This window comes from Aspergillus pseudodeflectus (genome assembly GCF_044049435.1).
Source record: "Aspergillus pseudodeflectus strain CBS 756.74 chromosome Unknown BJX68scaffold_1, whole genome shotgun sequence".
NCBI classification, from domain to species: Eukaryota; Fungi; Ascomycota; class Eurotiomycetes; order Eurotiales; family Aspergillaceae; genus Aspergillus; species Aspergillus pseudodeflectus.
This window is the reverse complement of record NW_027263777.1, coordinates 2,282,790-2,308,556: the sequence shown is the minus strand read 5'-3', so window position 1 is coordinate 2,308,556 and position 25,767 is coordinate 2,282,790. Positions and strand designations below refer to the sequence as shown.

At 51.3% G+C, this 25,767-nt stretch overlaps 12 protein-coding genes across 12 annotated transcripts; 8 read left to right on the top strand and 4 right to left on the bottom strand.

Moving 5' to 3' along the window:
* The first annotated feature begins 742 nt into the window (after window positions 1–742).
* On the top strand, window positions 743–3,241 carry BJX68DRAFT_18176 (uncharacterized protein). Its single transcript, XM_071037219.1, has 4 exons — window positions 743–1,737; window positions 1,796–1,865; window positions 1,923–2,409; window positions 2,469–3,241. Exons 1-4 carry the CDS (start codon window positions 849–851, stop codon window positions 3,108–3,110), a joined length of 2,088 nt encoding a protein of 695 aa, XP_070906213.1. The 5' UTR covers window positions 743–848; the 3' UTR covers window positions 3,111–3,241.
* A 567-nt stretch (window positions 3,242–3,808) lies between these two features.
* Window positions 3,809–5,994, bottom strand: BJX68DRAFT_260918 (putative dynein intermediate chain; the record flags this gene model as incomplete). The annotated part of the gene is made up of 3 exons (XM_071044009.1): window positions 3,809–4,942; window positions 4,999–5,790; window positions 5,860–5,994. The coding sequence occupies 3 exons, from the start codon at window positions 5,992–5,994 to the stop codon at window positions 3,809–3,811; spliced, it is 2,061 nt and encodes a 686-aa protein (XP_070906212.1).
* Window positions 5,995–6,253: 259 nt separating this feature from the next.
* On the top strand, window positions 6,254–6,708 carry BJX68DRAFT_260917 (ATP synthase subunit e; the record flags this gene model as incomplete). The annotated part of the gene is made up of 3 exons (XM_071044008.1): window positions 6,254–6,277; window positions 6,357–6,540; window positions 6,638–6,708. The coding sequence occupies 3 exons, from the start codon at window positions 6,254–6,256 to the stop codon at window positions 6,706–6,708; spliced, it is 279 nt and encodes a 92-aa protein (XP_070906211.1).
* On the bottom strand, window positions 6,683–8,039 carry BJX68DRAFT_18159 (CSN8/PSMD8/EIF3K family protein). Its single transcript, XM_071037217.1, has 3 exons — window positions 7,782–8,039; window positions 7,543–7,721; window positions 6,683–7,487 (listed from the first exon to the last, which is right to left on the bottom strand). Exons 1-3 carry the CDS (start codon window positions 7,967–7,969, stop codon window positions 7,225–7,227), a joined length of 630 nt encoding a protein of 209 aa, XP_070906210.1. The 5' UTR covers window positions 7,970–8,039; the 3' UTR covers window positions 6,683–7,224.
* Window positions 8,040–8,087: 48 nt separating this feature from the next.
* BJX68DRAFT_223966 (dolichyl-diphosphooligosaccharide--protein glycosyltransferase subunit STT3) lies at window positions 8,088–10,960 on the top strand. Its single transcript, XM_071038208.1, has 6 exons — window positions 8,088–8,403; window positions 8,475–8,498; window positions 8,576–8,656; window positions 8,723–9,316; window positions 9,364–10,489; window positions 10,543–10,960. Exons 1-6 carry the CDS (start codon window positions 8,274–8,276, stop codon window positions 10,811–10,813), a joined length of 2,226 nt encoding a protein of 741 aa, XP_070906209.1. The 5' UTR covers window positions 8,088–8,273; the 3' UTR covers window positions 10,814–10,960.
* Window positions 10,961–11,972, bottom strand: BJX68DRAFT_223964 (uncharacterized protein). The gene is made up of 3 exons (XM_071038207.1): window positions 11,829–11,972; window positions 11,604–11,728; window positions 10,961–11,480 (listed from the first exon to the last, which is right to left on the bottom strand). The coding sequence occupies exons 1-3, from the start codon at window positions 11,840–11,842 to the stop codon at window positions 11,377–11,379; spliced, it is 243 nt and encodes an 80-aa protein (XP_070906208.1). The 5' UTR covers window positions 11,843–11,972; the 3' UTR covers window positions 10,961–11,376.
* Window positions 11,973–12,223: 251 nt separating this feature from the next.
* On the top strand, window positions 12,224–15,790 carry BJX68DRAFT_223961 (RNA-processing protein PTA1). Its single transcript, XM_071038206.1, has 7 exons — window positions 12,224–13,082; window positions 13,174–13,339; window positions 13,386–13,516; window positions 13,575–13,778; window positions 13,829–14,992; window positions 15,042–15,112; window positions 15,171–15,790. Exons 1-7 carry the CDS (start codon window positions 12,745–12,747, stop codon window positions 15,377–15,379), a joined length of 2,283 nt encoding a protein of 760 aa, XP_070906207.1. The 5' UTR covers window positions 12,224–12,744; the 3' UTR covers window positions 15,380–15,790.
* BJX68DRAFT_18111 (putative MFS transporter) lies at window positions 15,751–18,000 on the bottom strand. Its single transcript, XM_071037206.1, has 6 exons — window positions 17,699–18,000; window positions 17,449–17,642; window positions 16,784–17,393; window positions 16,351–16,715; window positions 16,152–16,248; window positions 15,751–16,068 (listed from the first exon to the last, which is right to left on the bottom strand). Exons 1-6 carry the CDS (start codon window positions 17,873–17,875, stop codon window positions 16,045–16,047), a joined length of 1,467 nt encoding a protein of 488 aa, XP_070906206.1. The 5' UTR covers window positions 17,876–18,000; the 3' UTR covers window positions 15,751–16,044.
* A 922-nt stretch (window positions 18,001–18,922) lies between these two features.
* On the top strand, window positions 18,923–20,815 carry BJX68DRAFT_260911 (Metallo-peptidase family M12-domain-containing protein; the record flags this gene model as incomplete). Its single annotated transcript, XM_071044007.1, has 4 exons — window positions 18,923–19,013; window positions 19,076–20,105; window positions 20,168–20,478; window positions 20,535–20,815. 4 exons carry the CDS (start codon window positions 18,923–18,925, stop codon window positions 20,813–20,815), a joined length of 1,713 nt encoding a protein of 570 aa, XP_070906205.1.
* Window positions 20,816–20,982: 167 nt separating this feature from the next.
* Window positions 20,983–21,364, top strand: BJX68DRAFT_223957 (uncharacterized protein). Its single transcript, XM_071038205.1, has 2 exons — window positions 20,983–21,215; window positions 21,343–21,364. Exons 1-2 carry the CDS (start codon window positions 21,045–21,047, stop codon window positions 21,346–21,348), a joined length of 177 nt encoding a protein of 58 aa, XP_070906204.1. The 5' UTR covers window positions 20,983–21,044; the 3' UTR covers window positions 21,349–21,364.
* Window positions 20,983–22,729, top strand: BJX68DRAFT_223954 (uncharacterized protein). Its single transcript, XM_071038204.1, has 2 exons — window positions 20,983–22,553; window positions 22,629–22,729. The coding sequence occupies exon 1, from the start codon at window positions 21,402–21,404 to the stop codon at window positions 22,509–22,511; it is 1,110 nt and encodes a 369-aa protein (XP_070906203.1). The 5' UTR covers window positions 20,983–21,401; the 3' UTR covers window positions 22,512–22,553; window positions 22,629–22,729.
* A 91-nt stretch (window positions 22,730–22,820) lies between these two features.
* On the top strand, window positions 22,821–25,764 carry pmt4 (dolichyl-phosphate-mannose-protein mannosyltransferase). Its single transcript, XM_071037185.1, has 4 exons — window positions 22,821–22,934; window positions 23,006–23,272; window positions 23,335–24,979; window positions 25,032–25,764. Exons 2-4 carry the CDS (start codon window positions 23,045–23,047, stop codon window positions 25,475–25,477), a joined length of 2,319 nt encoding a protein of 772 aa, XP_070906202.1. The 5' UTR covers window positions 22,821–22,934; window positions 23,006–23,044; the 3' UTR covers window positions 25,478–25,764.
* Window positions 25,765–25,767: the final 3 nt, after the last annotated feature.

Here is a 25,767-nt window from a genome sequence, read left to right as displayed (position 1 = left end):
TTGCAGTCTCGACCTCTATAACCTTATCCTCTCAATCAAGAATTCACCCATCGCTCGCTATCAACTTTGCTTTTTGGCCTTCCCTTTGGCCTTGACGTCAACCCACTTCGACTTCCATGCCGCCCATTCTTCCGCTGCGCTACATCGTCCTGCCCGCTTCTTGAAAGCCCCCGTTCTCACCACGACAGCACCTTTTCTCCGAATTATCCTTCTTGCCTTCGGTCTTCGTGGTCCTGTATACTCGGCCAGCTATACACATCTTGCTGGAAGTACTGCTTGCAGAGTTTCAGATCCCTGTACCCTGCTATCCTAGGCCGTGAGTGAGAAGAGTGCCGTGCTTAGTCGCGGCAAAGCTGGATGCACTACAGGTTCATCAGTAGCGCATTGTTGAATGGTATGTGCTTTCGCCTCTTACGACCCTACCTTTGCGGTACAGAGACCCTCTGCGATTTACTCAAGGTCTCTGATTGCACACCAAGAGCTTCCTGCATCGTGGCTGGCCTGGCGCAGGTCCCTGGTGACCTTGGACGCTTCTGGGGTGAATACAAATCTCCGCACCGCCTTCTGCTCGGTCTCCCCGAACACTCCTCTTCTCGTTTCCTCTTATCCTGTTTTACATCTTTCACTCAAGTCTAGCTTCATTAACCTCTCTGCGATTATGGTATCTTTTCTAACGTTGTCGTCTCGGTTCCTCTAGGTTATACCTACGCGTTACGGCCTTTCTCCCTCCACCCACCCTCCTCTCCCCACAAGTACCCTCTACACCACCTCCGCTAAATATCCACCTGGTTCTTCAAAATTTCCTCCATTGGCTCTAAATCGCTTCAACGGTGAAGTAATTATTCTCCATGGAGGTCGCAGAGAGCACAGAACCCGCCACCGTTGGTGCGCCGACTGGCGCTAGTGAGTCTATCTTCAATGGCGATCAAAATCTGCTCCTCGATGATTCGCTTCTGGATGATGAACGCTCCAGTAGTCTTAGCGAGATCGATGATGTTTCAGAACATATGCCGTCTGATTACGAATCCCCGAAACCAGAGAAAATTGCGCCAGAAAACGATTCCGAGGCAGAAACGGAACGCATCGATGACTCGCCAAACAACCACCGCCTGAGGACTAATATTGTCGTGAGCGCGAGCGGCTATGGACCTAGTCCGAGCAAGCTGGTGCACTCGACAACCTACGACGATGCTGAGGAGGACGACGAGCACGCGGCAGACGAGTCACCGAGCAAATCTCGCTCAAAAAATGGTCGCGCCGTGGAGAGTGTCGAGGAGCTACCGGAGCTCGAAGACTCCACATTGTCATCCGAAAGCGCTGGGAAGAAAAGGAAACGCCCCGAATCTGGAGATGATTTGATTTCTGAACTTGACGACGATGACTTCCCGCCCCACAAACGCCGTGGCTCAGTCAAAAGCCTCAAGAGCGATCTAAGTGATCCTCCCCCTGATCTAGCCCTGACTCCCGAACCCATTGAGGAAATTTCGAAGGTCAATGAGGAAGACACCCCGGTTGATGACCTTCCCGAATCCGATCTACCCTCGGCTCCCACGAGAGCTAAAAGAGCAAAGAAAGGCAAGCGGAAAGGGCGCAAAACAAGAGATGCTGAGGACGATATCGACAGCGGCGCCGTTGAAACAGGTGCCGAAGTCGATGACGCCCCCGCTGACGATGATGCGGCCGATCGTCCGGAAGACGCCGATGATGGGGAAGCCACTGCGAAACTTGAGGAAGAATGTGAGTTTATTCTAGCGCCTTTTGGTTGGAGAAATGTTGCTAATCGCGTTGCTCACAGCAGCTAAAAGAACCTCGGCTATGGATTCCCTTGCTATTCTGGAACGGGAGTTCGCAACCCTTCGTGATAAGTATGTCTTCCCTTTCATTTGCTACCTAGCATTGATGCTAACACCGCTGCCCCTTAGGATATATGACGAAAGAATATCCAAGCTAAACCGTGAACTGGATATGCTTAATGGACCGAACCCGACACACCCGGAATTACTGCGACAGCTCGAATGTGTGAAGCAATATCGTGACAACAAGATCCACTACGAGCATACCCTATTTCAATACCGCCTCAAATCATTATTAAATAAAAGCCAAGCAGAACGCTCTCAGGCACACAGCACGTACTTCCAGCGGGCCCGCGATATCCGTGAAAGGCATTCCAGCAGCATCAGCAAGCAATTTTACTCAATTCAGCACGACCGGTTCAAGACCGATGATGTCAGCCCGCAGCACTATATTCCCTTCCCGACGCGCCGTTCACAACAAATCTCACATCAGACCGCATACAACCAAGAGGTATCAGTCCTCGCAGGCGTTTCAAAATATGTTGGCTTTCCGGCTGCACCATCACTCTCAGCTGCGCGACCATCAGAATTGGAAGATGACCTGGAAAAGATGGGCGTGAGTACCCGCAGCATCGTTGGATCTGGCTCACCAGAAAACTAATCGCATTTGGGCAGATCTCTATGGAACCAAAGGCTCCTGTTTCTCACCACCAGCCCCCAATGCAAAGGGCTCCTGTATCAAACACCTCATCGACCGCCTATCAACCGTCTGCGGAGGAAGCCTTTCTTGAACAAACCCCATGGGCCAATCCCCAACATCCCATTCATCAACACCAACATCTATCAAATAGAGCGCAAAATCGGATATTAGACAGTTCGCGAGCGCCTACCTTTGCCACACCAGCAGGTCAAATGCGCATGGTGGATGTTAATGCGCCGAATGGATCAGCTTCCACGATTGCAGAGAATTCATCCGCCAACAACACACCCTATGGCGCGGAGCATGAAATCCTGGCAACTGCTGCAGGAGTATATCATGATTACGGTGCTGACCGACGTTCTGGATTCCGGTCACTCAGTTCTTCGCCTCTCGATGTTCGAAAACCTAATCCAGCCTCGTATCTTGACCACCGGCCACCTCAAAGCGCATCGCGGAACCCGGGTTACTCGCCGCCATCCTCCCGGCTTGGCCTCTTTGGACCAACTGGGCCGAAACGGGATACCTCACCAACTTTACCCTCAAAGCCCGTCAATTCCATCCATCAATCGGCGGCAATGCTAAGCGGCGCAGGGCAAAACTCAATGGCCGCTCGATAGAACATTTTTTTTGCTGTTTTGGCAGCACTTCTGGCATTGCTTAGCATGTGCCTGCTTGTCGATTACTTCCTCTTTTATCTGTATAGGGCCCTGGCTCCGGTGTTCATTGTAGAGTTTGTTTTGCTAATGTACGTATGGGTTGGTTTGGCATGTATGAGCGGGGCAAACGCGACGGGGCAGCTGCAAATACTTTTTAAGTGCTTTATACCACTGGGCATTTGATCATGGCGTACGAAACATTGGTGAAAGCTATCTTATTCTCTACTCCGCGATAATCTTCTTCTTTTCCTCTTCACGATGTCCTGAACGGCTACGGCGCTTGGTTGGTTTGCCTGTTCGTTTTGCGATTGGATGTGAGGTATGTCTTTCTTCGCTCTTCCTCGGGTCTACGAGGATGTGCATGTATATCATGAGCTTGAATTGCCCCTTTTTATGATTCATCCTATGGTTTTTTAGCGTAGATACATCCAATATACCCATGGGAAACCCATTGTATATCATATTCGATTTCTTTGAGAGAGATTAATAAAGCATGCATGAAGTATATCCATCCGGCAATACATCAAGAAAGGCGCCCGCAGGGGTATATGGTAAGTTCAGTAAAGGCACCACACAGAAATCAGAGAAACAAGAATTTAGGTGCAAGGAAGCGCGGAAAAGTAGACGGGTTCAAAATATGTAAAGTGAATATTATGGTCCTAGTTCACTCGATCCTTATCCTTCTGCTCTAATTTGCTAATGAGCCGCTTCATGCCCGTCCATTCCTCAGCGGGAACGTCGTCTGGTGTCCCGCTTAGGCCTCGCCCGACTTCGAAGACTGTGACCACACCGTCGAGGCCACCGGTTGCGAGGCGGCGTCCCTCGCGCTCCTCCCAGGCTACTTTGTTGAGGCTGCGAGAGAGGACGCCGGCGCGGCCTTTCGAAGGAGTGGTGCGGACGACCGGGACTTCGGTGTCTGTGTAGAGGTCCCAGACTTCGAGGTTGCCTGCGCCGTCAACGAGGGAGAAGACGCCAGGGCGGTGCGGGGACCAGCGGGCGTCGTAGACGACATCTTCGCGGTTGATGTCAAGGATTGGCGTCACGACTTGGGTGTCTGCGATGCCTGAGGTGGCGGCCGGAGCAGTCGCAGCGGGCGCCTTGATGCGCCAGAGCTTGACGCTCCAGTCAAGGGATGAACTAAGCATGAGATCCCCCAGGTCAACCGGCCCACGGGCGGGGTGGAAGGCTGTGGACATGATGGGGGCAGCGTGGCCGCGGTAAGCGAGGCGGTGGTCTGTGCCTGCTTTGGCGCCGGCGCGGTCGTAGCGGTGGCAGGGGTAGATGCCGCCTTCCTCGGTGCCGACGATAAAGAAGGTTGGGTCAGATTGAGGGAAGGACATGGTTGTGGGGGCGAGGTCTTCTGTCTTGGAGGGTGGTGGGGTGGATAATTCAAGATACTCCTGGGGTTGAGAGAGCATGTCGACGGTCCAGCCGCAGACGACACCATCTGTTGATGCGGTGAGAATGTTGTGGGCATTTTGCGTGCCAATTATTGAGATGCTGTAAACTGGGTGGGTGTGCCCTGCGCCTGTCAGGGTGGTTTTCTGAACAGGTGCACCGCCACCGGCGCGAGACGAGCGGGTGTCCCAGAGGAGGACTTGGCCCGAGTAGGAACCGCCGACGATGATATTGGGGTGGAATGGGGAGAACTTTGCGGTTAGGATATCAGAGGTGGAGTGAAACACATACTCCGGACGGGAGTGCAGGTGCTGGTTCCAGACTTGAACAAGACCGTCTGGTTCATGGGGTGCTGAAGGGTTCTTGGTGTATGCTGCGAGGACCAGTTCAGGAAACTTTTTAGAGAATAAGCAACAACGGCGATGTATCGAATAGAGAGAGGGCTACAAACCTTGGGGGAAAAGGATATATCGGTGATCATGCGTTTCTTGCTCCACCGTTCATCCCAGAATTGACAAACTTCTTTTATACCTCGCTTCTTCTTACCGTGTTCATCATCTTCCTCCATCTCTGCATCCACCCCGCCGAGCTCATAGTCGGCCAGCACATCATATTCTTCGTCCAAAGCACGCTCGATGACTTTGGCAGACCGCTCAACAAAATCTAGGAAGTCATCGGAGGATGTGACAGCCTTTAGCTCGTCATCATCCAGCGTCCGCATAGGATATCGTAAAGCGGCGCCGGTTCCGTTCTCGTTCTGGTGGTTTTGCTGGGTGGCCTGTAGCTCCTCCTCAATCTCCTTGCGGAGTTTCTTGCGAATCTCTTCATCGCGTTCGCGCTGCTTCTTATTTGAGGTTAAGGCGTCTTCGCCATCCGAGTCTAATGAAGATGAATCTTGACCGCCCTGCCGTAAATCATCTGTCTGAACCCCTTTATTGTAGGTGACGACTTCCGGCTTGACTTCAGGGGGAGGCGGGGGTTCGGGGATCGAGACAAACGGCTCGGTTCCAACTGTCTGGACGGCAATGGACTGGGATAGTGGTCGCGCAGTCGGGCTGAGTGCTTCTGTATTGTCTCCGCTAAGTTGGCTGGCGCTTAGCACCGAATTTGGTCGACTCCCTTTTCGTGAGAGGCCATCTGCACCATGGCTCACCGTAGCTGAGCCGGGACGGTCGACGAGGCGGGAAATCAGGTCATCTAGCTCAGCCCTGCTATCGGAGCGGCTGGGAACCGGCGAGACTACCTAATCATCAGGTGTGATTAGATTTTTGGCCTTGCTAAAAGGATGATAGCTAGTTGCGCCAGTACATACCTCTGAGGCATCCCCAGTACTAGCCCGAGATTGTGAGAATTCCTTTTGTCGCAACTCCCGTTGACGTTTCAGTTCTGCTAGCTTGGCCTTTTTGGCAAGAATTTCTGCCTTTCTCTGATTATTGACGGCCGACATGATGGTGTTCTGCTCTAGACCGCAATATTTACATCGGCTTTGTATATCGGCGCGTTGGTTGCATGAGACTGGGGCGGATGACATAAGCGTGGTCCGGCGGCCCGGAAAAACTCGCGACAGGAACTTCGTCCTGTCTTGCTCCAGCATCCGACCCTCCTCTGCTGTCGCTATCGATCACTTGCCTGGGTTCCGGCCGTTCAGCTTCTCCAGTCTCTTTTATACCTGCAATTGTCGATCCGCAGGTCAGGATCCTTTCAACATGGCTGCTGCTCAGGGTGTCAATGTGAGCCTTCGCAAATCAACCCGTCCTGATATCCAACCACCCCTTCGGTAACTGACTAGGCCGGCTTCTCTCAACACAGGTTCTCCGCTACTCAGCTCTTGTAGCTGGTCTCGTCTACGGATTCTACCACCAGTCCTCCATTACCTCCAGCATCAAGCGTGCCGAGGCCGACCGTGAATATGCTCGCCAGGAGCGCCTGATTGAGCAGGCCAAGGCAGAATGGAAGAAGAAGACGCAACCCCAAGATGCCAAGTCAACAAGTGGTACGTTCGGCTTACTCAATCAACAAATCTGCGGAGCAATTGAGCGCGCGACACACGGTAGATCTTTCCTAGGCGAATGCTAATATGGCGGCTATAGTCATCTCGGATCCCGAAGACCCCAAGTTCGACCTAGAGGCGTTCTTGAAGCTGAAGGCTGGTGAGGCGTAAAGAGACCCGGAGTTGCAGTACGAAACGAAAAAGAGAAAAGACAGAATGAGGGGCGACCATCGCCGCTCGAGTACTACGCGTACCCCCAATCGGGCCCTAGAGATGGTTCGGGTGGAATCCCGATTATGTATTATTTGTTTGGTCTAATTTCCCAGAGTCGTGCCATTGCGAGCGAAAGGAATGCTTTTCTTTTCTTTTTCACAATTATAGAATTCCGATCCGCAGTTTGTACATACCCTGGGCTGTTGCACGTGTACTCTATGGTTGGACCAGATGACGAAGAAGTGTTGTTCGTTATGTGATTTCGGCTTATCGATTGTAGCCTCGTATAGCCTCACAGACACGCCTCTTGAAGCTTTCATTCATGGTATCATTCTATGTCGCATAGCATCATAATCCGTCAGGAGCAATCCCTCGCATGTCTTCCGGGACACCAAAACCCCAAACTCCCTTCGCCGCATACACGAATAATTAGAGCTGCGGTAGCGTCCATTAAGCGGAATGAGTACAATCGCCTTAGTGGCTGATTAACGCCATGACTCTGGATAGTTCTGTCTGTAGGCCATTCTCTTTCGAGGGAGCGGAAACGACGGGCTTGGGATGCAATAGCTGCGTCTCCGGGTCCCACCTCCACCCGCAGGCTGTAAACCTCTGAATGGTTTCCTGATCGCCTTGCTGGGCGAGCATTGGGTCGAGACCGAGGTAAGTCGCAGCGGCCGCGGGTCTGATAGCTTCGTACGAGTTGCTCACTTCCTTCAACGTCTTTTGCTGGAAATGATCTATATTTAATCAGAAAAATTTCCATGTACAAACGACAATCATATGCCCTCTTACTCTCATAGCTCTGTACTACCGATTGAGCTCGTTCGGGCCATGGTAGCTCGCGAAGGATCTTGTAGATCGAAGTGTACTTCCTTTGCCAGACAGCTCGGAGGAGGAGTAAGCAGTTCTGTATTGAGTCCGTTTGTAGAATAGGTTGTGGCATTCGTTTCGTTAACGCACGAGCTTCCTCACTATCATACTTCATGTCAGTACCGGGCGACGTAACTGGATATAGCGTGGCTCCGACTCACATCTGATCGGTGAGTAGGTGAGAGAAGAAAAATATTGTGTAGAATGCGCTCAAGAGCTCGACTTCCTTTGGGCTTATGAGACAAGCTTGTTCTTCGTAGTCAGATAGAATACTGTGGAGGTCGACTGGCGTCAGCGCAGTGGAAAGGACGGCAAATAGCTGGTCTAGGGAAAGCGGAGGTAAATCCATGACGCAGGTAGGAATGTACAGTCGGGGGAGGTTCTGGTTGCGGGAGAAGAAGTGAGTTGAACTGTTGAAGGTTGGATTATCACAATAATGCGGGGAGACTCCCGGACATACGTACCTGGTCCCGGCGCCCGCCGCCAAGCCCTTGCAGAAAGACACCTTGCACAGCTCCCCGGCCCCAGTCAGTAGTTGACACCACATCAACTCCCAAAGATCTGGTCAATCGCTTCGCCTGACAGGACGAGTCACCTCCTGTCATTATTTTAAGCCCCATTGGAACTCGTCCTTTCTTTTATCCCTGGCCGTTATGGCCGAGTCTCCCGTGGATGTCCTTCTGAAGGGCAGTTCAGGCCAAAGCACGCGCGGCTTATTGAAAGTCATCATTCTTGTCACTATTGCAGCCGCTGCAGTGACCAGTCGATTGTTCAGTGTCATCCGTATGTCATCGTGATATTTAAGGCACAAGCTATCCTTCGACACCCATGCTAACAATGAAATGTTATTCCAGGCTTTGAGAGTATAATCCACGAGTGTATGTATACAACCCACAGAGCGAGCTGTTGCGCCCTGAGTATACCTGGATCAGTCCATTGACAGCAAATCATCTAGTCGACCCGTGGTTCAACTTCCGAGCGACAAAGTATCTGGTTCAAAATGGATTCTACGCCTTTTGGGATTGGTTTGACGACCGTACGTGACCCGTTCCGACCGATCGCATACATAGAACAGCATGCTGAGATTACATCTACCCTTTAGGTACATGGCACCCTCTGGGACGAGTTACTGGCGGTACGCTGTACCCTGGCCTCATGGTGACCAGTGGTGTCATCTACCATATCCTCCGGTTCCTGACCATCCCCGTCGATATTCGCAACATTTGTGTTCTGCTCGCGCCTGGGTTCTCCGGTTTGACCGCACTGGCAATGTACCTTCTGACCAACGAAATGTCCTCTTCCCCGTCAGCTGGTCTTCTTGCGGCGGCCTTTATGGGCATCACCCCGGGCTATATCTCGCGTTCAGTGGCAGGTAGTTACGACAACGAAGCCATCGCCATCTTTCTGCTTGTCTTCACCTTCTTCCTCTGGATCAAGGCCGTCAAAATCGGATCGATCATGTGGGGAGCATTGACTGCTCTCTTCTACGGCTACATGGTGTCCGCCTGGGGTGGATACGTATTCATTACTAACCTGATCCCTCTGCACATATTTGTCCTTCTTTGCATGGGCCGATACAGCTCCAGACTCTACATCAGCTACACCACTTGGTATGCGCTAGGAACATTGGCCAGCATGCAAATTCCTTTCGTGGGCTTCTTACCAATTCGTAACAGTGATCACATGTCTGCACTCGGTAAGCTCCGCTCTCCAACTTGTCTATCAAAGTCTAACCTTGATCAGGTGTTTTCGGCTTGCTTCAACTTGTAGCTTTCGCCGACTTTGTCCGTGGCTTCATTCCAGGCAAGCAATTCCAGCGACTACTTACCGCCTCAATCATTCTCACAGCTGGACTCGCCTTTGTTGGACTTGTCGTATTGACAATGTCCGGGGTCATTGCCCCCTGGAGCGGTCGCTTCTACTCCCTGTGGGACACCGGCTACGCCAAGATTCATATTCCAATCATTGCCTCCGTCTCAGAGCATCAGCCTACCGCATGGCCATCCTTCTTCTTCGATCTCAACTTCCTTATCTGGCTCTTCCCCGCCGGTGTTTACATGTGCTTCCGTGATCTCAAGGACGAGCATGTTTTTGTTATCATCTACTCCGTTCTTGCGAGCTACTTTGCCGGTGTCATGGTCCGACTGATGTTGACCTTGACACCTATTGTGTGTGTTGCGGCTGCTTTAGTGCTCTCGTACATTCTTGACACCTACTTGAAGATCTCCCCTGGTCCGGTCACTCGGGGCAGGTCGAACGAAGATGCCTCTGAAGGTCTCCGCTCCGCCCGAACCCCAGAAGTTGGAATCACCTCCTACTTCTCCAAGGCTGTGACGACTTCCTCCGTTATCGTCTACCTTCTATTGTTTGTCGCGCACTGCACTTGGGTGACGTCGAATGCGTACTCATCACCATCCGTGGTCCTAGCCAGTCGCATGCCGGATGGAAGTCAATTCATCATCGACGATTACCGTGAGGCATACTACTGGCTTCGTCAGAACACTCACGCCAATGCCAAGATCATGTCATGGTGGGATTACGGATACCAAATTGGTGGCATGGCAGACCGGCCAACGCTTGTCGACAATAACACGTGGAACAACACGCACATTGCCACAGTTGGAAAGGCTATGAGCTCTCGCGAGGAAGTCAGTTACCCTATCCTTCGCCAGCACGATGTCGACTACGTCCTGGTGGTTTTCGGTGGGTTGCTGGGATACTCTGGTGATGATATCAACAAATTCCTTTGGATGGTCCGTATCGCCGAAGGCATCTGGCCCGATGAGGTGAAGGAGCGAGATTTCTTTACCGCAAGAGGCGAGTATCGCGTGGACGACCAGGCCACCCCGGCCATGCGCAACAGCTTGATGTATGTCACTCCATCCCAGAGTTCTCAAGAACACGCGCTAATCTCTACCACAGGTACAAGATGTCATACTACAACTACAACAAGCTCTTCCCAACTGGCCAGGCCACGGACCGTGTCCGTGGTACGAAGCTCCCTGCCGAGAGTCCGCAGCTCTCAACCCTAGAAGAAGCCTTTACCAGTGAGAACTGGATCATCCGTATCTACAAGGTCAAGGACCTCGACAATTTTGGCCGTGACCACAGCAACGCCGTCGCCTTTGACAAAGGAAACAAGCGAAAGAAGGCGACTAAGAAGAAGGGTGCTCGCCTTCTGAGATCCGAGTAAATAAGAGAGAGGAGTTGAGTTCCTCTCTGTGTGTGAGAACATTTCTTCGAATTCGTGTTTTTATATTGGTTTCGCCCTCTGATCGAACCGGGGCAATGTAGAAGGGTATAAACGGATACAAAAGCCCTACCTAGAATTTACAAAATTCCAATTGTATAACCATCCACTATCTTCCGGATTTGCGCGTTTTATTTATGCCCAGTAGATATCCACAACCGTTTGCAAGCAGTAATATACAATGGCTGTTGAAGAAGCCTAGCTCAAAACATGAATGGAGATAGTCCGCGTCATAGATCTTCAAGACCTGGTGCCATTCAGGCATCCTTCCCCGGCGCTTCGACCTTCCATAGACGAGAGTTGCACAAGTCTATTTGCCGTGAGCGCTTTCTTTCCCGACTCCGGATACCGAGCCCCTCGATAAATGGGCTGAATAGGCTGGATTCAGAAATGCGATGAATGACCGGAGAAGACGAGGCCACGATAGTATACTCCGAACCCCATTACACCATAGCTGATAGAATCAAAGATTACACTGTCGGTTGGTGATGCGTCATATCGCTATCTCATTGCTGCTTCGTCTGAGTCGCGGCGGCACCGGCAGCGGGGGTTTCGGGGACCTGGACATCAGAGAACTCATCCTGGCCAACGGCGCGAATTGTGTACGCATCTGTTATCAAAGATCAAAAGTCAGATCTCATAGCAATTCCAGTAGAGGAGACTCCGTAGAAAGAATCGAATGGAATGGCATGATGCGACGGTTCAGAATTCCAGAAACCACAGGTGAACATACAGACGCCAATTGTGAAGATGCAAAGACCTAGTCCCGTAGCCGCATTCTTGAAGAGGTATGGCCGGCGAGCGCGCAAAAGGGCAGCCCCGGCGCGGTAGTCTTTGCCGTAGTATGTGGAGTTGAAGCTGTAGTGTCTTGTCAGTTTGTCCGAACGCGCCTGCGTGGATGATAGAGGGGTGCGAGGTCTGCTTTGAGGGGTAATCTGTAGAAGGATCGAGGACGTACATCCCGGCAGGCATAGTGATTATCTCGTAAGTACGGTATTTGGTTGTTGAGTTTGTGTTTGATCTGAGGATTTATGTATTCGGAGGTGGACAGCGGAAACTCTGGAGGGATCAGCCGATGGGCCGGCCGTTGGGTTGGGCTTGGCGTTGTCGGAGTTCTACATCACAGTGTTTGTGGGAGATTCTGCGGATTCAATTCTATCTCGGGATGAACATACAATGATATAATAGCTTCAAGGGGAAATATTCCCTCTTACTGGGCTCTACTCGCACCAAAGCCTACAAAAAATCGGCTCCTGCATGTGCTTGACGTACCTCTGACTGATATCATGTGACCTCGTGAACTTCATCGACAGCAGTTCGATCAATGCTTCGAGATACGTTTAAGAAGGCGGAGAAGTAGAGTGGGAGTTATATGCTTGGAGACCCAAAGATCTCCGCAAACTCGGTGCTTTTACCTACTACCCTTACTACCCTTACTCTCTACGCTTTGTAGCCTTGTATACTCTGTCGGATCGGCCAAACTCGGTTCCGGGCGTCCAGAGCTTCAACAGCAGAACGGCCGGTGTCCATCCCATTGTTGCCGCAACTTCCCTCTCGCCGGTCCCTCATTTCATCCCCCGTTCGCGCCCTAATTCACCTGGAGGGCTCCGAATTAATACTCACTGGAGATCAGTTTGCTCCAACCCCTCGTCCGATTAGCGAAGTCGTTTTACGTCTTTCATGCGTCTCGTGAGCAAGCAATCATAGTGGTTGCGCATTCGTTTAAGCGCACTTTCACTGCTCCCTTCTCGACTTATCTATCCTAAAATATTGCGCAACGTAGACAGATTCCGTCCCAACCCCGGTCTCCAGTTTGGCTTTGAACTCGCCCGATCCGCCCTTTAGCTGGTCCTACTGTTTGTTACAGAGCCGCCATGGCTCAATCGGGAGACCAGGTCGTCGACCAGATTGCGCAGCTGAATGCTGCGCGTAATCTCGTCCTCGGAGACGCCGCATTCTACCCCCAAATCGTGAACGGAGTCCTCCCAATCATCGGTGCGCACGCGCGAGTGGAATTACGACGATGGGGCACCGAATTCCTGGCGGAGACCTTCGCCAGCCCTGCGTTTGCTACGGCCCAGAAGGAACAGTTGGCTACAAATGTTTTACACACAGTACGGAGTATCTTGGAGTTACCGGAACGGGATCAATTGGTCTTGAAGAATATAGTCCAAACCGCTGCCAGTTTGTATCCGCTGGTCTTTAGGTATATGTAGGTTCTTCTTCCTGGGTCGTCCTTCGTAGGCGCAGAGGGGCTGTTAAGCCTTTGTTGAGAGCCTGTCCACTGACCCTTTGACATGCAGTATCAATCATCCAGAAGACAAGCAATCCTGGGAGCATATCGAAGCCATTAAACAGGATATTCTGCGGCGATGGGATTCCTTCTCGTATCCCGTCAAGCTGTGCTGTATCAAATTTGCACAGCGAGTTGTTCTAGTGCAGACCCATGGCTTGATCGCCGATCCTAGGGTATGTATACGCCTGTTAACAAGTAACATAGCTGACCTTCATCTAGCGGCCTGAGCATAATGAGACTTCATTGGCCATAGTTCCCCGAAATCACTCTATACTCTCTCTCCCAAGTCTAGAAGCAGAATCATCCGGTCTATTGGATAGAATCCTATCCATCTTTCAAGAGGACGCAAGGTACCACCGCCCTCTCCAAAGTAACAAGCAAACGCTAACGCGAGCCAAATGTCTTTAGTGACCCAATCCTCGTGAATGCGACGTTGAACTGCCTTGCTACCCTCATCCGAAGCCGCCAGTCTATTTCGAACAAAATTATCAGTGCTGTTCTCAACTTCCTTCCTGCACGGCATGCGCGTTCGCCAGTGACACCCGCCGTACGGGTTGGCGTCAAGTCGATGGAACGAACTACTCGAGCATTATTAATAAACATCATGAAGCGGTAAGGGTTACTGGTATTACGCCGGCTGATAAGTGCTAATAGTTTTGCAGGAATCCAAGCCACCCCCTCGTATCTAAGATGCAGCAGCATATTGAACGGCTGATGCAATCTCGAATTGAACATGTTGATGAGACATCACGGAAACGCGGACTACCAACTGAACCAACTGATGGCCTTGATGCCGCTAAGCGCGCGAGGCTCGATGCTGAAACCCCTCCAGTGATCAAAGTGCCGCCGCTTCCCGCAGGCCGCATAAGCTATGCACAGCTCTTTACCCTAACAGAGGACACCGGTCTCTCTTCTTTCGATGTGAAGCAGCTCCCTGCTGACCTCTTGGTCAAGATTGTTGTTCCTCTACTAGCGCGTGTTGACCAGTCTTCATTAAACCAAGTTGTTGATGCCGTACGGACGCGGTACCAAACAGTTCAAAAGCAACAAATGGCGCAGCGCCAGCCAGCAGCCGTAGAAGAGGATGATGACTATGAGCCTGAATACCAACCTATGGACATCACATCTGCGGCGTCAGATCAAGCGGGTGCGGCATCGGCTGATATACCGGGCGAGCAGCCAGATCTTGTGTCGTTGGGGCCATTTGTCTTACCACGACCCCCACCGCTCAGCGAAGACCAAGCTGCAGATGCTGGGCGAGGTGCTGTAGCGAGAGTGTTCGGAATGTTGGGCTCCACAACAGTGACTCCGAACCCAGTCAAAGGCCAAGGACAACAGCTCGGTTTCTCTAGGCTAGCTGGTAGTACGTTTGACCGTGACGCCTGGGTAACATTACTTACCCGTCTTGCGACTCGAGCTCCGTCTGGACTAGAGACCGGTCCGAAGCCGGAAGCAGACCGGAGGAGGCCCCGAATCTCAGACTCTATACGGGAAACGCTCTACCGCTACATACTAGAAGACTTTAGGGGTCGAGTCAATGTCGGCATCATGTGGCTGAACGAGGAGTGGTACAATGACCGAATCCAGATGCAGGTCGCCGCCTCCAACCGCACAGATGAAGACGAGGAAGTTTCGGTGGCCCTGAATTACGATCCCTGGGTCTTACGGCTGCTGGACGGATTCTTGCCTTATCTTGATTCCCGGGATATAAAAATCTTCATCCGATTTTTGAGCGAGATCCCGGAAGTCACTATCCCAATCGCGAAGCGCATTGCCAGCTTAGCAAAGGATCCTGAGCGCGTGAACCTCTGTGTTCAGTCCTTCATGTATGTCTCTACACCTTGGCCGCACCATACAAGTACTAATCAGTCCTAGGTATCTGATAATGTTCCGCCCCCCAGCGCGAGAGATATGCCTGGATGCCTTGGAGGAAGTATATCAGAACTGTAAGTCAATTCCGTACCAAGCCTCTCAAACAACACGTCATTAACTCGAACGAAATAGATGAAGAATCGCGCCCCTCCGCTGGCAAAGTCCTAAGTCGATGGCGCCCACAAAGAATCGAACAACTCCAAGCCGAACAAACCACACTTGTAAACCGCACCGTCGAGCCTCACCACCCACCCAGCGCAACGTTCGCAAACGGAGTCCGAGACCCAAGAACCGCACACCTTACCAACTCCCAATCATCCTCCGATACCACCGTCTCATGATCAATTGAGTACATTACCCTCATCAACATCTTGATCTGAGCTCTGAGCGTTCTGTAAGAATCCATAAAAGGGAAACGAAATGTACCATAACACATATCAATGATTCCAATTTTTCGCAGTCAAATCCTGATACTTATATCCCATTCAAATCTTCTTTCTTTCTCTCGGCTGAGAATCGTGAATATTTCGGGTTGGCGTTCTGGATTTGTGTAAATTTGTGTGGCGAGACAGCAGCAAGGAACTGCTCTGGTCGAGGACAGTTCCTTTTTTATTTTAAAGGTTAGGATGTGAAGATGTATTATATCAAGATGAGTTGAAACAGTGCCAGACAAATATGGAATGTATAACGCAATCCTTCAGGTTGGCTTGTGGTTATAATACCAGATACAACCATGGGTTGGATCTATGGTCCGAAAGTCAAATTTAAAATTTACTCCTGTATGTAAACAAAGGTTATCTCAAGTTGAGAGAGAAATTATGGCGCTGAATGAGCCCTGTTATATATTTGAGTGGCGTCTTTAACGTAGGGAGACCTAAACTGTACCCTTGCTAAACCTGAATACCCCTTCTATATGTATATATATATATATATATACTTCCCTTCTTGTGATAGACCGTAGCCCAATCCAAGAGACCAACGACTCCCACCTAGGTTAACAGGTAAATCAGTATGTATACCGGAATCCAGCCTGTAGACACGTACATTAGCAAATACAATACGGCAAATAGAAAGATCGCAATTTAGAAGGGGGCAGTGGAAGGAAGAACATACCGTATTCTGAAGCAGAGCTCCGCGCTTCTGGTGAGAGTTCCGAATATAAAAACCTATCGTGAACAAACACACGATTCCGATCATGAGGATGTGTGACCTAGCATAGCAGAGCGAAGTTAGCTCCCCATGCTTAAATAGCACACAACAATGAAATACCCGAGCCGAGTTCCCGGGGAGGGGATAAAGGTGAAGTACTCACCCAACAGAAACCCAAACTGCAGTCTCATACTGTGGCGCCTCCTGCTGGCGGACAATATAACTCCCGGCTATCGAACCCAGCCCATTGCACGCCGCCACAGCCGCAGCGGTCGTCGCGCGCTTCCACTGGCCGACGACATTATTCGCCATATAGGCGTTCAGCGCAGCCCAGTTAGAGACATATGCACCTGTTGCGAGGAATGTGCCGATGTAGCGTACTGGGACGGAGGTTGATGAGGGGAGCCCAAACATGAGAAAGCCGGCTATGAGACATAGTGCGTTGAATGTTATTAGAGGGCCCCGAACGCGGTAGGTGTCGCCGAGATAGGATGTTATGAGGACGGGGAGAATGGCGTAGTAGTAAGGCTGTGGTTGGGATTAGAGATGAAATGAGATGAAAATGGGAATGGAGGTCCTGAAAGCAGACTACGAACCGGGGTAGAGAGTAGGATGGACTCGTTAGCAGAGAAGCCCATGCCCGAGACGAGAATCTGCGGGAGGAAGTAATTGAGTGCGGTTGAGACCAGGTTCAGGAGGAAGTACATGCAGGCGAGGCCGTACAGCTTCGGGTCTGCAAAGTTGATGAGGATCTTACGCCAGGAGAAGGAGTCGAGAACGACATCGCCGCGATCAGCCTGGATGCGCTGCGCGGCGATCTTGGCCTCTGCCTCGGTGAGAAAATGGAAGCTTTTACGCGCGTTTTCTGGGAAGTCGACCATCCACCAGTAGGTGAGTACGCCTATGACGCAGGTGACGATGCCTTGAACGAGGTACATCCAGCGCCAGCCCTCTATACCTGCTCGGCCATGGAGCTGATTGAGGCCATAATTGACGATGTACCCTGTGGCAAGTACAGCAACTTCAGAGGACTGAAGGAGGGCGAACCTCAGTTGCTGTTCCCGCCTGGTATACCATGTGCTTACGAGGTACGTCAAACCAGGGTAGATGCCGGACATGGCAATGCCCAAGAGAACGCGAACGACGATCAGTTGGCGCCAAGTTTGGACGAATGCCGTGCACAGGGTTATCAGACCGAAACATATTCTGGAGCAATGAGGTTAGTATAAAGACGGCATGCAAGGAGATAGGGAGACTGAACGTGATTGCCGATAGCCATAACCGCGGGCCGAAGACTCTGACGCCGATGGTTGAGGGTAGTTGGAAGACGATAGAGCTGACCGTGAAAATGAAGATCGAAACAGAGTACCTTTGGCCCTGTAAATCTAGGTCCTGGTTTAGGGTGGTAACTGAGGCAGAGGCGAGTATGCCAGAATCAAGAAGATTGAGGCCGGCCTATGTAAACATCCTTAGTACGTATGAAGAAACAGGAAAATCACTTGCTTTCCTACCAGAATCCCTGCAATAGAGCACAGGCGAAGATCAGTCTTTCGGCGAATCCTTGCCTCGAGTTGCGTCCATTCCTCGGGAACAGCCTCGGGCGTCGCTAAGCCATTGAGATTTACCGTTTCATTGACGTGAGAGGGCGACTTTTCCAGGGTCAACTGCTGGCCATCGTTGTGCAGCATTGCGCGAGCGACGCTCTAGTGGGATGCGTTCTGGAAGAGGGGAAAAGTGAAGTTGTGGAGAAGGAGAGATTTTTGAGTCAAGGGTCCTTATCACGACATTCTGACTCGATGCGTGGTTTGCTTCATCCTTGCATTTTGTCGTCACACAACATCATCAACAAATTGAACAACGACAGAGGAGAGAAAGTCAGGATTATTTGTTCAGTCGGCCTGCCAAGCTCTAGATAGTCAATGGGCTGCATGTCGTGGACCAAATGCAGTGTACTAGGTAAAGAGGCTGTGTGTATCTGATCCCGCGGGGTCAATCCCCTCTCATCGGAAAGTGATACGAGGTTGGAATTTACTACTACTCGATTACATCTCTATAGTCTCACCCGAGTAACACTCAGGTTAGTGAGTTATTTCTTGCTCATCCCTGGCCCTCGATGCGTTGATATCATGGGACCGCGTGTGCAACACTCACTAATCGCAATGGAGAATCTCAAGCTTGGCTAATGCAAGTTTGAATGCCCTAATTTGCCCGGCATCCACTGCATACAAGGTACCGAACCAATCGAGATAGCGATTGACAGGGGATCTCTCCACTGCTCACCTTGCGGGGAGTCAGTATACGACTTCCAATTATATCAGAATCTTCAATTGAAGATGGTGCGGACTTGTTTCAGAGTACGTTTCCTTCCCAGGCACACTCTCTAAGTCACTGCCACTCACCACCATCCGGCTGTGCTTGAGCCTAAGCCCGAGAGATTCAGGCCCATGGAGATCAAGTAGCTGAGTTCGAGGGGAAAGCACCAGGGATGTTCGGGTTGTGAGCGGGGTCTTTGGGCGATCCTTGTACTCGGGAGCATGAACGTACGACCGCAGCCGTTCGCGATCCGCCTCGTTCAGACAAGTATGGATGGAATTGTCCTGCGAAGGATTCATGTGGAGACAGGGTTAGAGGTGTGACGTACGGATGCCAGTTATATATAGTAAGCCCCAAGTTTTCTGCACAGAGCGATCAGACCAGGGCCCCAACGCAGCCGTATCGCCGTATTCAGGTTCCTCATGCGATTCCAGCGGCAGTTGGCTAGCATGAAGACTCTATGCGGATTCATAACTATCACAGCGCAGTATGTGCTCCTATGTTCCGCCGCGGGTATGGATGGTTCCCTAGAAGATGAGATGCCGAACGTTAAATAACTTACCTGAAAACGACAGGACTCTTTGACGGAACACCATTTCACCTCCTGGATCCCATGATAAATACCCCGTCTCACTCTATCGCTGAGCTTCTGAACTTCAATATAACTGCCGAAGTTGAGGGCTATAATCAGCAGCTCGCTTTCGTCCTAGAGCCGAATCGCGACCTCATCACCCAAGAGACACGAATTCGGTACCTGAATAGCAGCCGACAAAGCGAAGACGCCATTTCAACAACCAGACTGCCTTATTATGTGACCAAGGGCGAGGTATGGACAAAGCTGCCTGGCCGAGCATGGGGTAGAGCTGGGTGGGCGAGGTTGATGGTGATCCGAGACGGTTTGAATCCATTAATTGAAGGCACTTTCACAATCATGTCCTACCAATTCCAGATCCGACCGCAGGATGGCAGAGGCACTCTCGAAGTCTATCCATCCTCAGTGACAACAGATTCGACGAATTCTTCACAAACCGAATTAGCACTGCAAAAAGCGGGCTGTGCGATAACAGGACCGAGACTGAACAAGCGGCAATCGTGGTTCGACGACCATGGTCCGACAATAGACAATATTGGCGACTTGGCTGGCTGCTTCGCTACAAAGCGGATTGCGTACGTTGGAGTCGCAATTGACTGCTCTTATAGGGCAGCATTCAAGTCTGACGATGATGTGAAACGTAACATCATCAACGTCGTGAACACAGCGTCGGTCGTCTTTGAAAACAGCCTCAATATTGCTCTGGCTCTTCGAGATGTGTTGATTAGCGACTCTGAATGTACAAATGATGCGTCTGGCACGCACCAGTGGGATGTTCCCTGCCCCATGGGTGACCTTAATTGGAGACTACACCGGTTCTCTGCATGGAGAGCCAACCGTCGAGATGACAATGCATTTTGGACGCTTATGACGGGCTGCGCTGCCGGCGTAGGTGAGATTGGGGTGTCTTGGGTAGGTGAGGTTTGCAAGACAGGCGACAACTATGAGGGCATCGGCTCTGGTATTGGCGCTAATGTCGTTGGCCATTCGAATACCGAATGGCAAGTCTTTGCGTGAGACTCCTTGCGTTGTTGGCCCCCTGTTCGTTGGGCCATTGCTGACATGAGACTACCAGACACGAGTCAGCCCATATGTTTGGTGCAATTCATGACTGTGACTCTGACGCCTGTGCTTCTGGTCTTGATTCGACTTGGAAGTGCTGTCCGTTGTCGTCGTCCACCTGTGATGCCGGCGAAGAATACCTGATGAACCCCATTGCTGGAAAAGGCATGACCAGATTCTCACCCTGTACAATAGGAAGTATTTGTTCCCAGATAGGTCAAGGCGGCATCGACACGCAGTGTTTGGTTTCTCCTGCGGAGGTAAATCAGTTGCAAGGCGAGGTGAATCTTCCAGATAGCGAGTGCGGCAATGGTGTTGTTGAAGGTGAGGAACCCTGGAATCCTGATATATTAAAGAGATTTCCAACTAATATCCCGCAGAGGGTGAGGGGTGTGATGACCCTGAAGACCACTGCTGCGATATGCAAACCTGTCAGTGGCGGGATGAAGGAGAATGTGCCCTGGGCCAAGAGGGCGATGACGGCGAGGATAACGGCATGTCTAATGATTTTTCATCATGGGTAGGACAACACCGGGCTCTATTTGTCGGGTTGTGCACCGGTTTAGGGGGCTCTCTTGTTCTCTTCGTGGCGTTCATGGTTTTTGCTTCTGCTTACCGCAAGCGCCGCAGGATGAGGCTCAAAGAGGAAGCGTTCAGATAATGACTTTATGAATGACGGCAAGCCACATGGAATGCCAAAGTATGTCGTGTTGTAGAACCATGGAACAATGGAAAGTCTGGCATGCGTGGGCGTCAGCTGATACAGTCTCGAGGCCCGCAAACGAACCATTCCATCATCTCCACGTTTGAACCAAGCTCCAAGTCTGCCTGCTTGGAAACCAGAAGGCTTATCGCTGGGTCATGGCCCATAACTCCTGGAGATAAATTTAATGCTTGAGCTTTATTTGTGGACGGCGCTGCTGGTGGACCTGGTGCTCTCGACCCCGCAGGCCGCAGCCTCTGGCCCGCGCCGTTCGCCCGAAGCTCTCACTCTCCCTGCTCGCCTCTCCAACTTAAAGTCTGGTGTCACGGCCTGTCTCGGGCAATGGCATTTACCTTTGGTACTACCTCTCCCCGATTGCGCTGCCTCCTTTCCTGAAGCTGATTCCTTCCCTTCTCACTTGTTCTTGAAGGCTCACCGCCACAGAATATTTCCTCACCTGACCAACTTTTATCTGAATCTTTCAGGATTAGATAGATAGCATCTAACTCGAACATTCCCCAAACAACGCTCTACGAGAACGACTATGGTCGAGCTTATCCCTCCTCCCGATCCTCGCACCTTGCTTCCTCCGTTATTGGCTTGCCTGCCGACTGCCTTTGTCTCCCCTCAGCCTCCACCGGCCCTGCTTCCGCTCCTATCACCGATTTTGCGCCAGAGACTGCAGGTTCTCAGTTCAGTGGCTGTCTCATCAACAGAATCATGGCTCAGATTGCTTTGTTGGGATTCTGGGAAAGCGGAGCGTCTTCAGTCGTTGGTTGATGGCGCCGACTTTGAGCCTCATCCTGTTTCCGGGGAGATCGAGCTACCCGGTGATATCCCTGTGACATATAAACGGCTAGACGAGGAGACCCTTCAGTCGCGTGTGATAATACCAGATTACGATCTGAAGGTCGTATATTTGTGGTGCCCGCAGGAGGAGAGCGCCCCAGGCTGGTTGGTAGCCGAAGTCCTCCCCAATGAAGGCACTCGCGAGGAAGACGAGGCTTGGTCAGTTTCTATCGGAGAGGCGAATACGCATGCCCGGGAAAAACTCGTGGAGGATGCTCTGAAAGCGGCCGAGAGCCATGAGCGGTTAGCGGCCCACAAGCAAGAGGAGGAAGATGACGATGATGATTACTGGGCACAGTACGATGCTACACCCGGACGTACACCTGCAGCCAAAACCCCCACCCCAATGGCTTTGTCCTCCTTGCAGCAGCAGCAAGGACCATCGGAGTCTTCATACTTTTCTCGGTATGCCGATGTGCAGCCTGCGATGGACAGCCATGACCCAGATGAAGAGAACCCGGAGCTTGGACCTTCTTCACTTACCGGTGACATGCTAGCTCAAATTGTCAAGCGGAATTTGGAGAGCACAGAGCCTGCGCAATCCGACCATTCGTATCAGGCCAACGGCACGCAACTGAACCATCCGCGACCGGCATCTGCCTCGTCTGCGAGCTCCGAGGCAGTCGCGAAGCTGGAGCAAGAGGCGGAGAACCATTCCACATACGAAGTGGGAGTAAAGCAGCACATCGGCTCGAATATCAAGAGCCTTTTCCGACTCGCCAAAGCCACGGGAATCTCTCGAGCGGAATTCCAGTCGTTGGTCAAGACTGAGCTGGACCTCTTAAATATATCCGATGACGACTGATTCGGCACATGCTTGCACGTTTTTTTATCACATCTTCGAAACCTTCAAATTGGCATCAGTATAGTTCTCGCATTCATGGAGCGTTTTGGAGCATTGAGCTGTGTTGGGATATCCGACATTTGGAATTTCTTGTGGTTTATACATGCATTTGCTTTGGAACAGATACTGTAAACTTCCATCATCAAGATAGAAAAAAATGCAAAAATAGAATTATTGAATATTTCCTGATGTAAGACATGCCCCCTGAGTTTCGGAAATAGGATGAGGCTCACATGCCCAGTGGCTGGCCTTTACTTGTTCCGTTCCGCAGCTTTTCCTTGGATCATGACACGCAATCCAGACGCACGCCGAACTATTTGCAGCAGCAATACCCCCAGCTCGATTATGCTGATTTCTTGATCAGCTCGCAGCTAATTTTGAACTGTAAGTCCCTCTCCGTTCTCTGAACAGCATTCTCTTTCAATGTGTACTGCGCTAATTCCCCTATCCTTCAGTTCTATTCTTCATACTTTCTTTTATCCTCCTTTCTGATTATGTCTTCTTCGCCCTCTCTCCGCAAGAGGGGGGGGAAGCGAGAGGAAACTCCGGTGCCCTCTGACCGTTCTTTCACTCCTTCGCCTTCGAAACCTGTTGCGCCTCGCTCGTCAGAATGGGACTATCGGCTGGCCATTACCATTTTGACCGTGCTGGCTTTCATCACTCGATTCTACAAAATCTCGTATCCTGACCAGGTTGTATTCGATGAGGTGCATTTTGGGAAGGTAGGCTCAATTGACTCCGCTATCCTCTGCAATATTTCCTGACATGCACGATTGTTCTCCAGTTTGCTTCCTACTACCTGCGACGGACGTATTTCTTCGATGTACACCCTCCTTTCGCTAAACTCCTGCTCGCTTTCACCGGCTGGTTGATTGGATATGACGGCCACTTTCTCTTCGATAATATCGGCGACTCGTACATTGAGAACAAGGTCCCCTATGTGGCCCTCCGCGCTATGCCCGCTGCCCTCGGTGCCCTCACCATCCCCGTGGTGTTCCTGATCATGTGGGAGTCTGGATACTCTCTACCGGCTTGCGTCCTGGCTGCGGGCCTCGTCCTGTTTGACAATGCTCATATCGGAGAAGATCGATTGATCCTGTTGGACTCGACCCTGGTTATCACCATGGCCCTGAGCATTCTATGCTATGTTCGGTTCTACAAACTGCGTCACGAACCTTTCGGACGGAAGTGGTGGAAGTGGCTTCTCCTGACTGGTGTTTCTCTTAGCTGCGTCATATCCACCAAGTACGTCGGTGTTTTCACCTTCGTTACTATTGGCTCTGCTGTAATGGTTGATCTGTGGAATTTGCTGGACATTCGCCGACCCAGTGGTGCCCTGACCATGTTCGAATGGAGCAAGCACTTTGCTGCGCGCGCGTTCGCCCTTATCATTGTACCTTTCTTCTTCTACCTGTTCTGGTTCCAGGTCCACTTTGCCATCCTGACTCAGTCCGGCCCCGGTGATGATTTCATGACGCCCGCGTTCCAGGAAACGCTGAGTGATAATGTTATGGCTTCCCAATCAGTAAGCATCGAGTACTATGATCACATCTCCATCCGACACAAGGACACCAAGGTATTCTTGCACAGTCACCCCGACACCTACCCCCTGCGCTACGATGACGGACGTATCTCCAGTCAAGGCCAGCAAGTCACTGGATATCCCTTCAATGATACCAACAACCACTGGGAAATCATCCCTACCGTTCCTCTGAACGTCACCGACGAGAAGAGCCGCAAGGTGCGCAACGGCGATGTTGTCCAGCTCCGTCACGTGGCCACCGATACCATTCTCCTTACCCACGACGTTGCCTCGCCTTCTTTCCCCACCAACCAGGAGTTTACCACTGTTTCACACGAACTTGCTGACGGCAAGAGACATAACGATACCCTGTTTGAAATCAAGGTTGAGCATGGCAAATCCAAGCAGGAATTCCGCACTCTATCTAGCCAGTTTAAGCTCGTACATGTCCCAACAAAGGTGGCCATGTGGACTCACACAAAGCCTCTACCTGAATGGGCTTTCAAGCAGGCAGAGATCAATGGCAACAAGAATGTTGCGCAGAGCAGCAACATCTGGTTTGTGGAATCTGTCGAATCTCTAACCGAGGACAGCCCGCGTCTTCAGAAGGAGGAACGCAAGGTCAAGCACTTGCCCTTCTGGCGGAAGTACCTCGAGCTGCAGCGGGCTATGTTCTTCCACAACAATGCCCTCACGAGCAGCCATCCGTATGCCAGTGAGCCGTTCCAGTGGCCTTTCCTTCTCCGTGGTGTCAGCTTCTGGACAAAGAACGATACCCGCGAGCAGATTTATTTCCTGGGTAACCCCGTTGGATGGTGGATCTCCAGCAGTCTTTTGGCCGTTTTCGCTGGTGTCATTGGTGCTGATCAGCTTTCCCTGCGACGCGGGGTGGATGCTGTCGAAGAAAGTGAGTATCGATTTTCTGGCCCCCTTTCGCTACAAAAGTTGACTGAATCTAGTCTGGGGTGTTGGCTCCCGTTCGCGCCTGTACAACAGCACCGGATTTTTGTTCTTGTGCTGGGCTGCTCACTACTTCCCCTTCTGGCTGATGGGCCGTCAACGTTTCTTGCACCACTACTTACCTGCGCACGTCGCCTCGGCCCTTGTAACCGGCGCGCTGATTGAGTTTATCTTTAACATCCAGCCGATCTCGGTCCCAGCAACAATCCCCGTGGTCCCGGATGACCCCACGGGTAAGGCCAAGATTAGACGGTTTGTCACTGCCAGAGAGCGTATGGGCTTCAGGTCCATGCTCGCTGGCTGGCTTGCGTCTCTAACTATCCTCGCTGCCACCTTTTGGGGATTCTGGTTCTTCGCTCCCTTGACCTACGGAACTCCTGGCCTGGATGTCGCCGGAGTCAACGCACGCAAGTGGCTTGGATATGACCTGCACTTCGCTAAATAAGCTCTGCCTGCAGGTATCGTGGCATTGGAGTAGGCGCTCGATGCCGTGTAAGATGAAATCTTGGGGTTACCCCTAGTGCCGAGAAATATGACCATACGGGGTCTGACAGCGCCAGGTAGGGCTGTGTTAGAATCTAACTCCGAACTTGCGCCGACTTTGGATATGTGATGCCTGGCGTGGATTCTCCCTCTCTTGTTGATTTTCTTTACCTTGTGTAACTGATATAGCGTATGCAGTGTTGTTTTAGCATCTACTAATCCAAAAATGATACGAATCAAACATCTGAAGTA

Excerpts from the sequence above, each read along its gene's own strand:
- BJX68DRAFT_223964 (XM_071038207.1), bottom strand. Across the intron at positions 11,481-11,603 it reads CATCTTCACAATTGGCGTCT|ATGCGTACACAATTCGCGCC; the intron begins GTATGTTCACCT and ends CTTTGATAACAG.
- BJX68DRAFT_223954 (XM_071038204.1), top strand. The coding sequence starts at position 21,402 with ATGGTCGAGCTTATCCCTCCTCCCGATCCTCGCACCTTGCTTCCTCCG.
- BJX68DRAFT_223957 (XM_071038205.1), top strand. The coding sequence starts at position 21,045 with ATGCTTGAGCTTTATTTGTGGACGGCGCTGCTGGTGGACCTGGTGCTC.
- BJX68DRAFT_18111 (XM_071037206.1), bottom strand. The coding sequence starts at position 17,875 with ATGCTGCACAACGATGGCCAGCAGTTGACCCTGGAAAAGTCGCCCTCT. Across the intron at positions 17,643-17,698 it reads GCTCTATTGCAGGGATTCTG|GCCGGCCTCAATCTTCTTGA; the intron begins GTAGGAAAGCAA and ends ATGTTTACATAG. Across the intron at positions 17,394-17,448 it reads TTATGGCTATCGGCAATCAC|AATATGTTTCGGTCTGATAA; the intron begins GTTCAGTCTCCC and ends TCATTGCTCCAG.
- BJX68DRAFT_18176 (XM_071037219.1), top strand. The coding sequence starts at position 849 with ATGGAGGTCGCAGAGAGCACAGAACCCGCCACCGTTGGTGCGCCGACT. Across the intron at positions 1,738-1,795 it reads TGCGAAACTTGAGGAAGAAT|CAGCTAAAAGAACCTCGGCT; the intron begins GTGAGTTTATTC and ends CGTTGCTCACAG. Across the intron at positions 2,410-2,468 it reads ATGACCTGGAAAAGATGGGC|ATCTCTATGGAACCAAAGGC; the intron begins GTGAGTACCCGC and ends GCATTTGGGCAG.
- BJX68DRAFT_18159 (XM_071037217.1), bottom strand. The coding sequence starts at position 7,969 with ATGGATTTACCTCCGCTTTCCCTAGACCAGCTATTTGCCGTCCTTTCC. Across the intron at positions 7,722-7,781 it reads CACCTACTCACCGATCAGAT|TGAGGAAGCTCGTGCGTTAA; the intron begins GTGAGTCGGAGC and ends GAAGTATGATAG. Across the intron at positions 7,488-7,542 it reads GGTAGTACAGAGCTATGAGA|ATCATTTCCAGCAAAAGACG; the intron begins GTAAGAGGGCAT and ends GATTAAATATAG.
- BJX68DRAFT_223966 (XM_071038208.1), top strand. The coding sequence starts at position 8,274 with ATGGCCGAGTCTCCCGTGGATGTCCTTCTGAAGGGCAGTTCAGGCCAA. Across the intron at positions 8,404-8,474 it reads TCGATTGTTCAGTGTCATCC|GCTTTGAGAGTATAATCCAC; the intron begins GTATGTCATCGT and ends ATGTTATTCCAG. Across the intron at positions 8,499-8,575 it reads TGAGAGTATAATCCACGAGT|TCGACCCGTGGTTCAACTTC; the intron begins GTATGTATACAA and ends CAAATCATCTAG.
- pmt4 (XM_071037185.1), top strand. The coding sequence starts at position 23,045 with ATGTCTTCTTCGCCCTCTCTCCGCAAGAGGGGGGGGAAGCGAGAGGAA. Across the intron at positions 23,273-23,334 it reads ATGAGGTGCATTTTGGGAAG|TTTGCTTCCTACTACCTGCG; the intron begins GTAGGCTCAATT and ends ATTGTTCTCCAG. Across the intron at positions 24,980-25,031 it reads GGTGGATGCTGTCGAAGAAA|TCTGGGGTGTTGGCTCCCGT; the intron begins GTGAGTATCGAT and ends GACTGAATCTAG.
- BJX68DRAFT_223961 (XM_071038206.1), top strand. The coding sequence starts at position 12,745 with ATGGCTCAATCGGGAGACCAGGTCGTCGACCAGATTGCGCAGCTGAAT. Across the intron at positions 13,779-13,828 it reads TTAATAAACATCATGAAGCG|GAATCCAAGCCACCCCCTCG; the intron begins GTAAGGGTTACT and ends ATAGTTTTGCAG. Across the intron at positions 15,113-15,170 it reads GGAGGAAGTATATCAGAACT|ATGAAGAATCGCGCCCCTCC; the intron begins GTAAGTCAATTC and ends CGAACGAAATAG.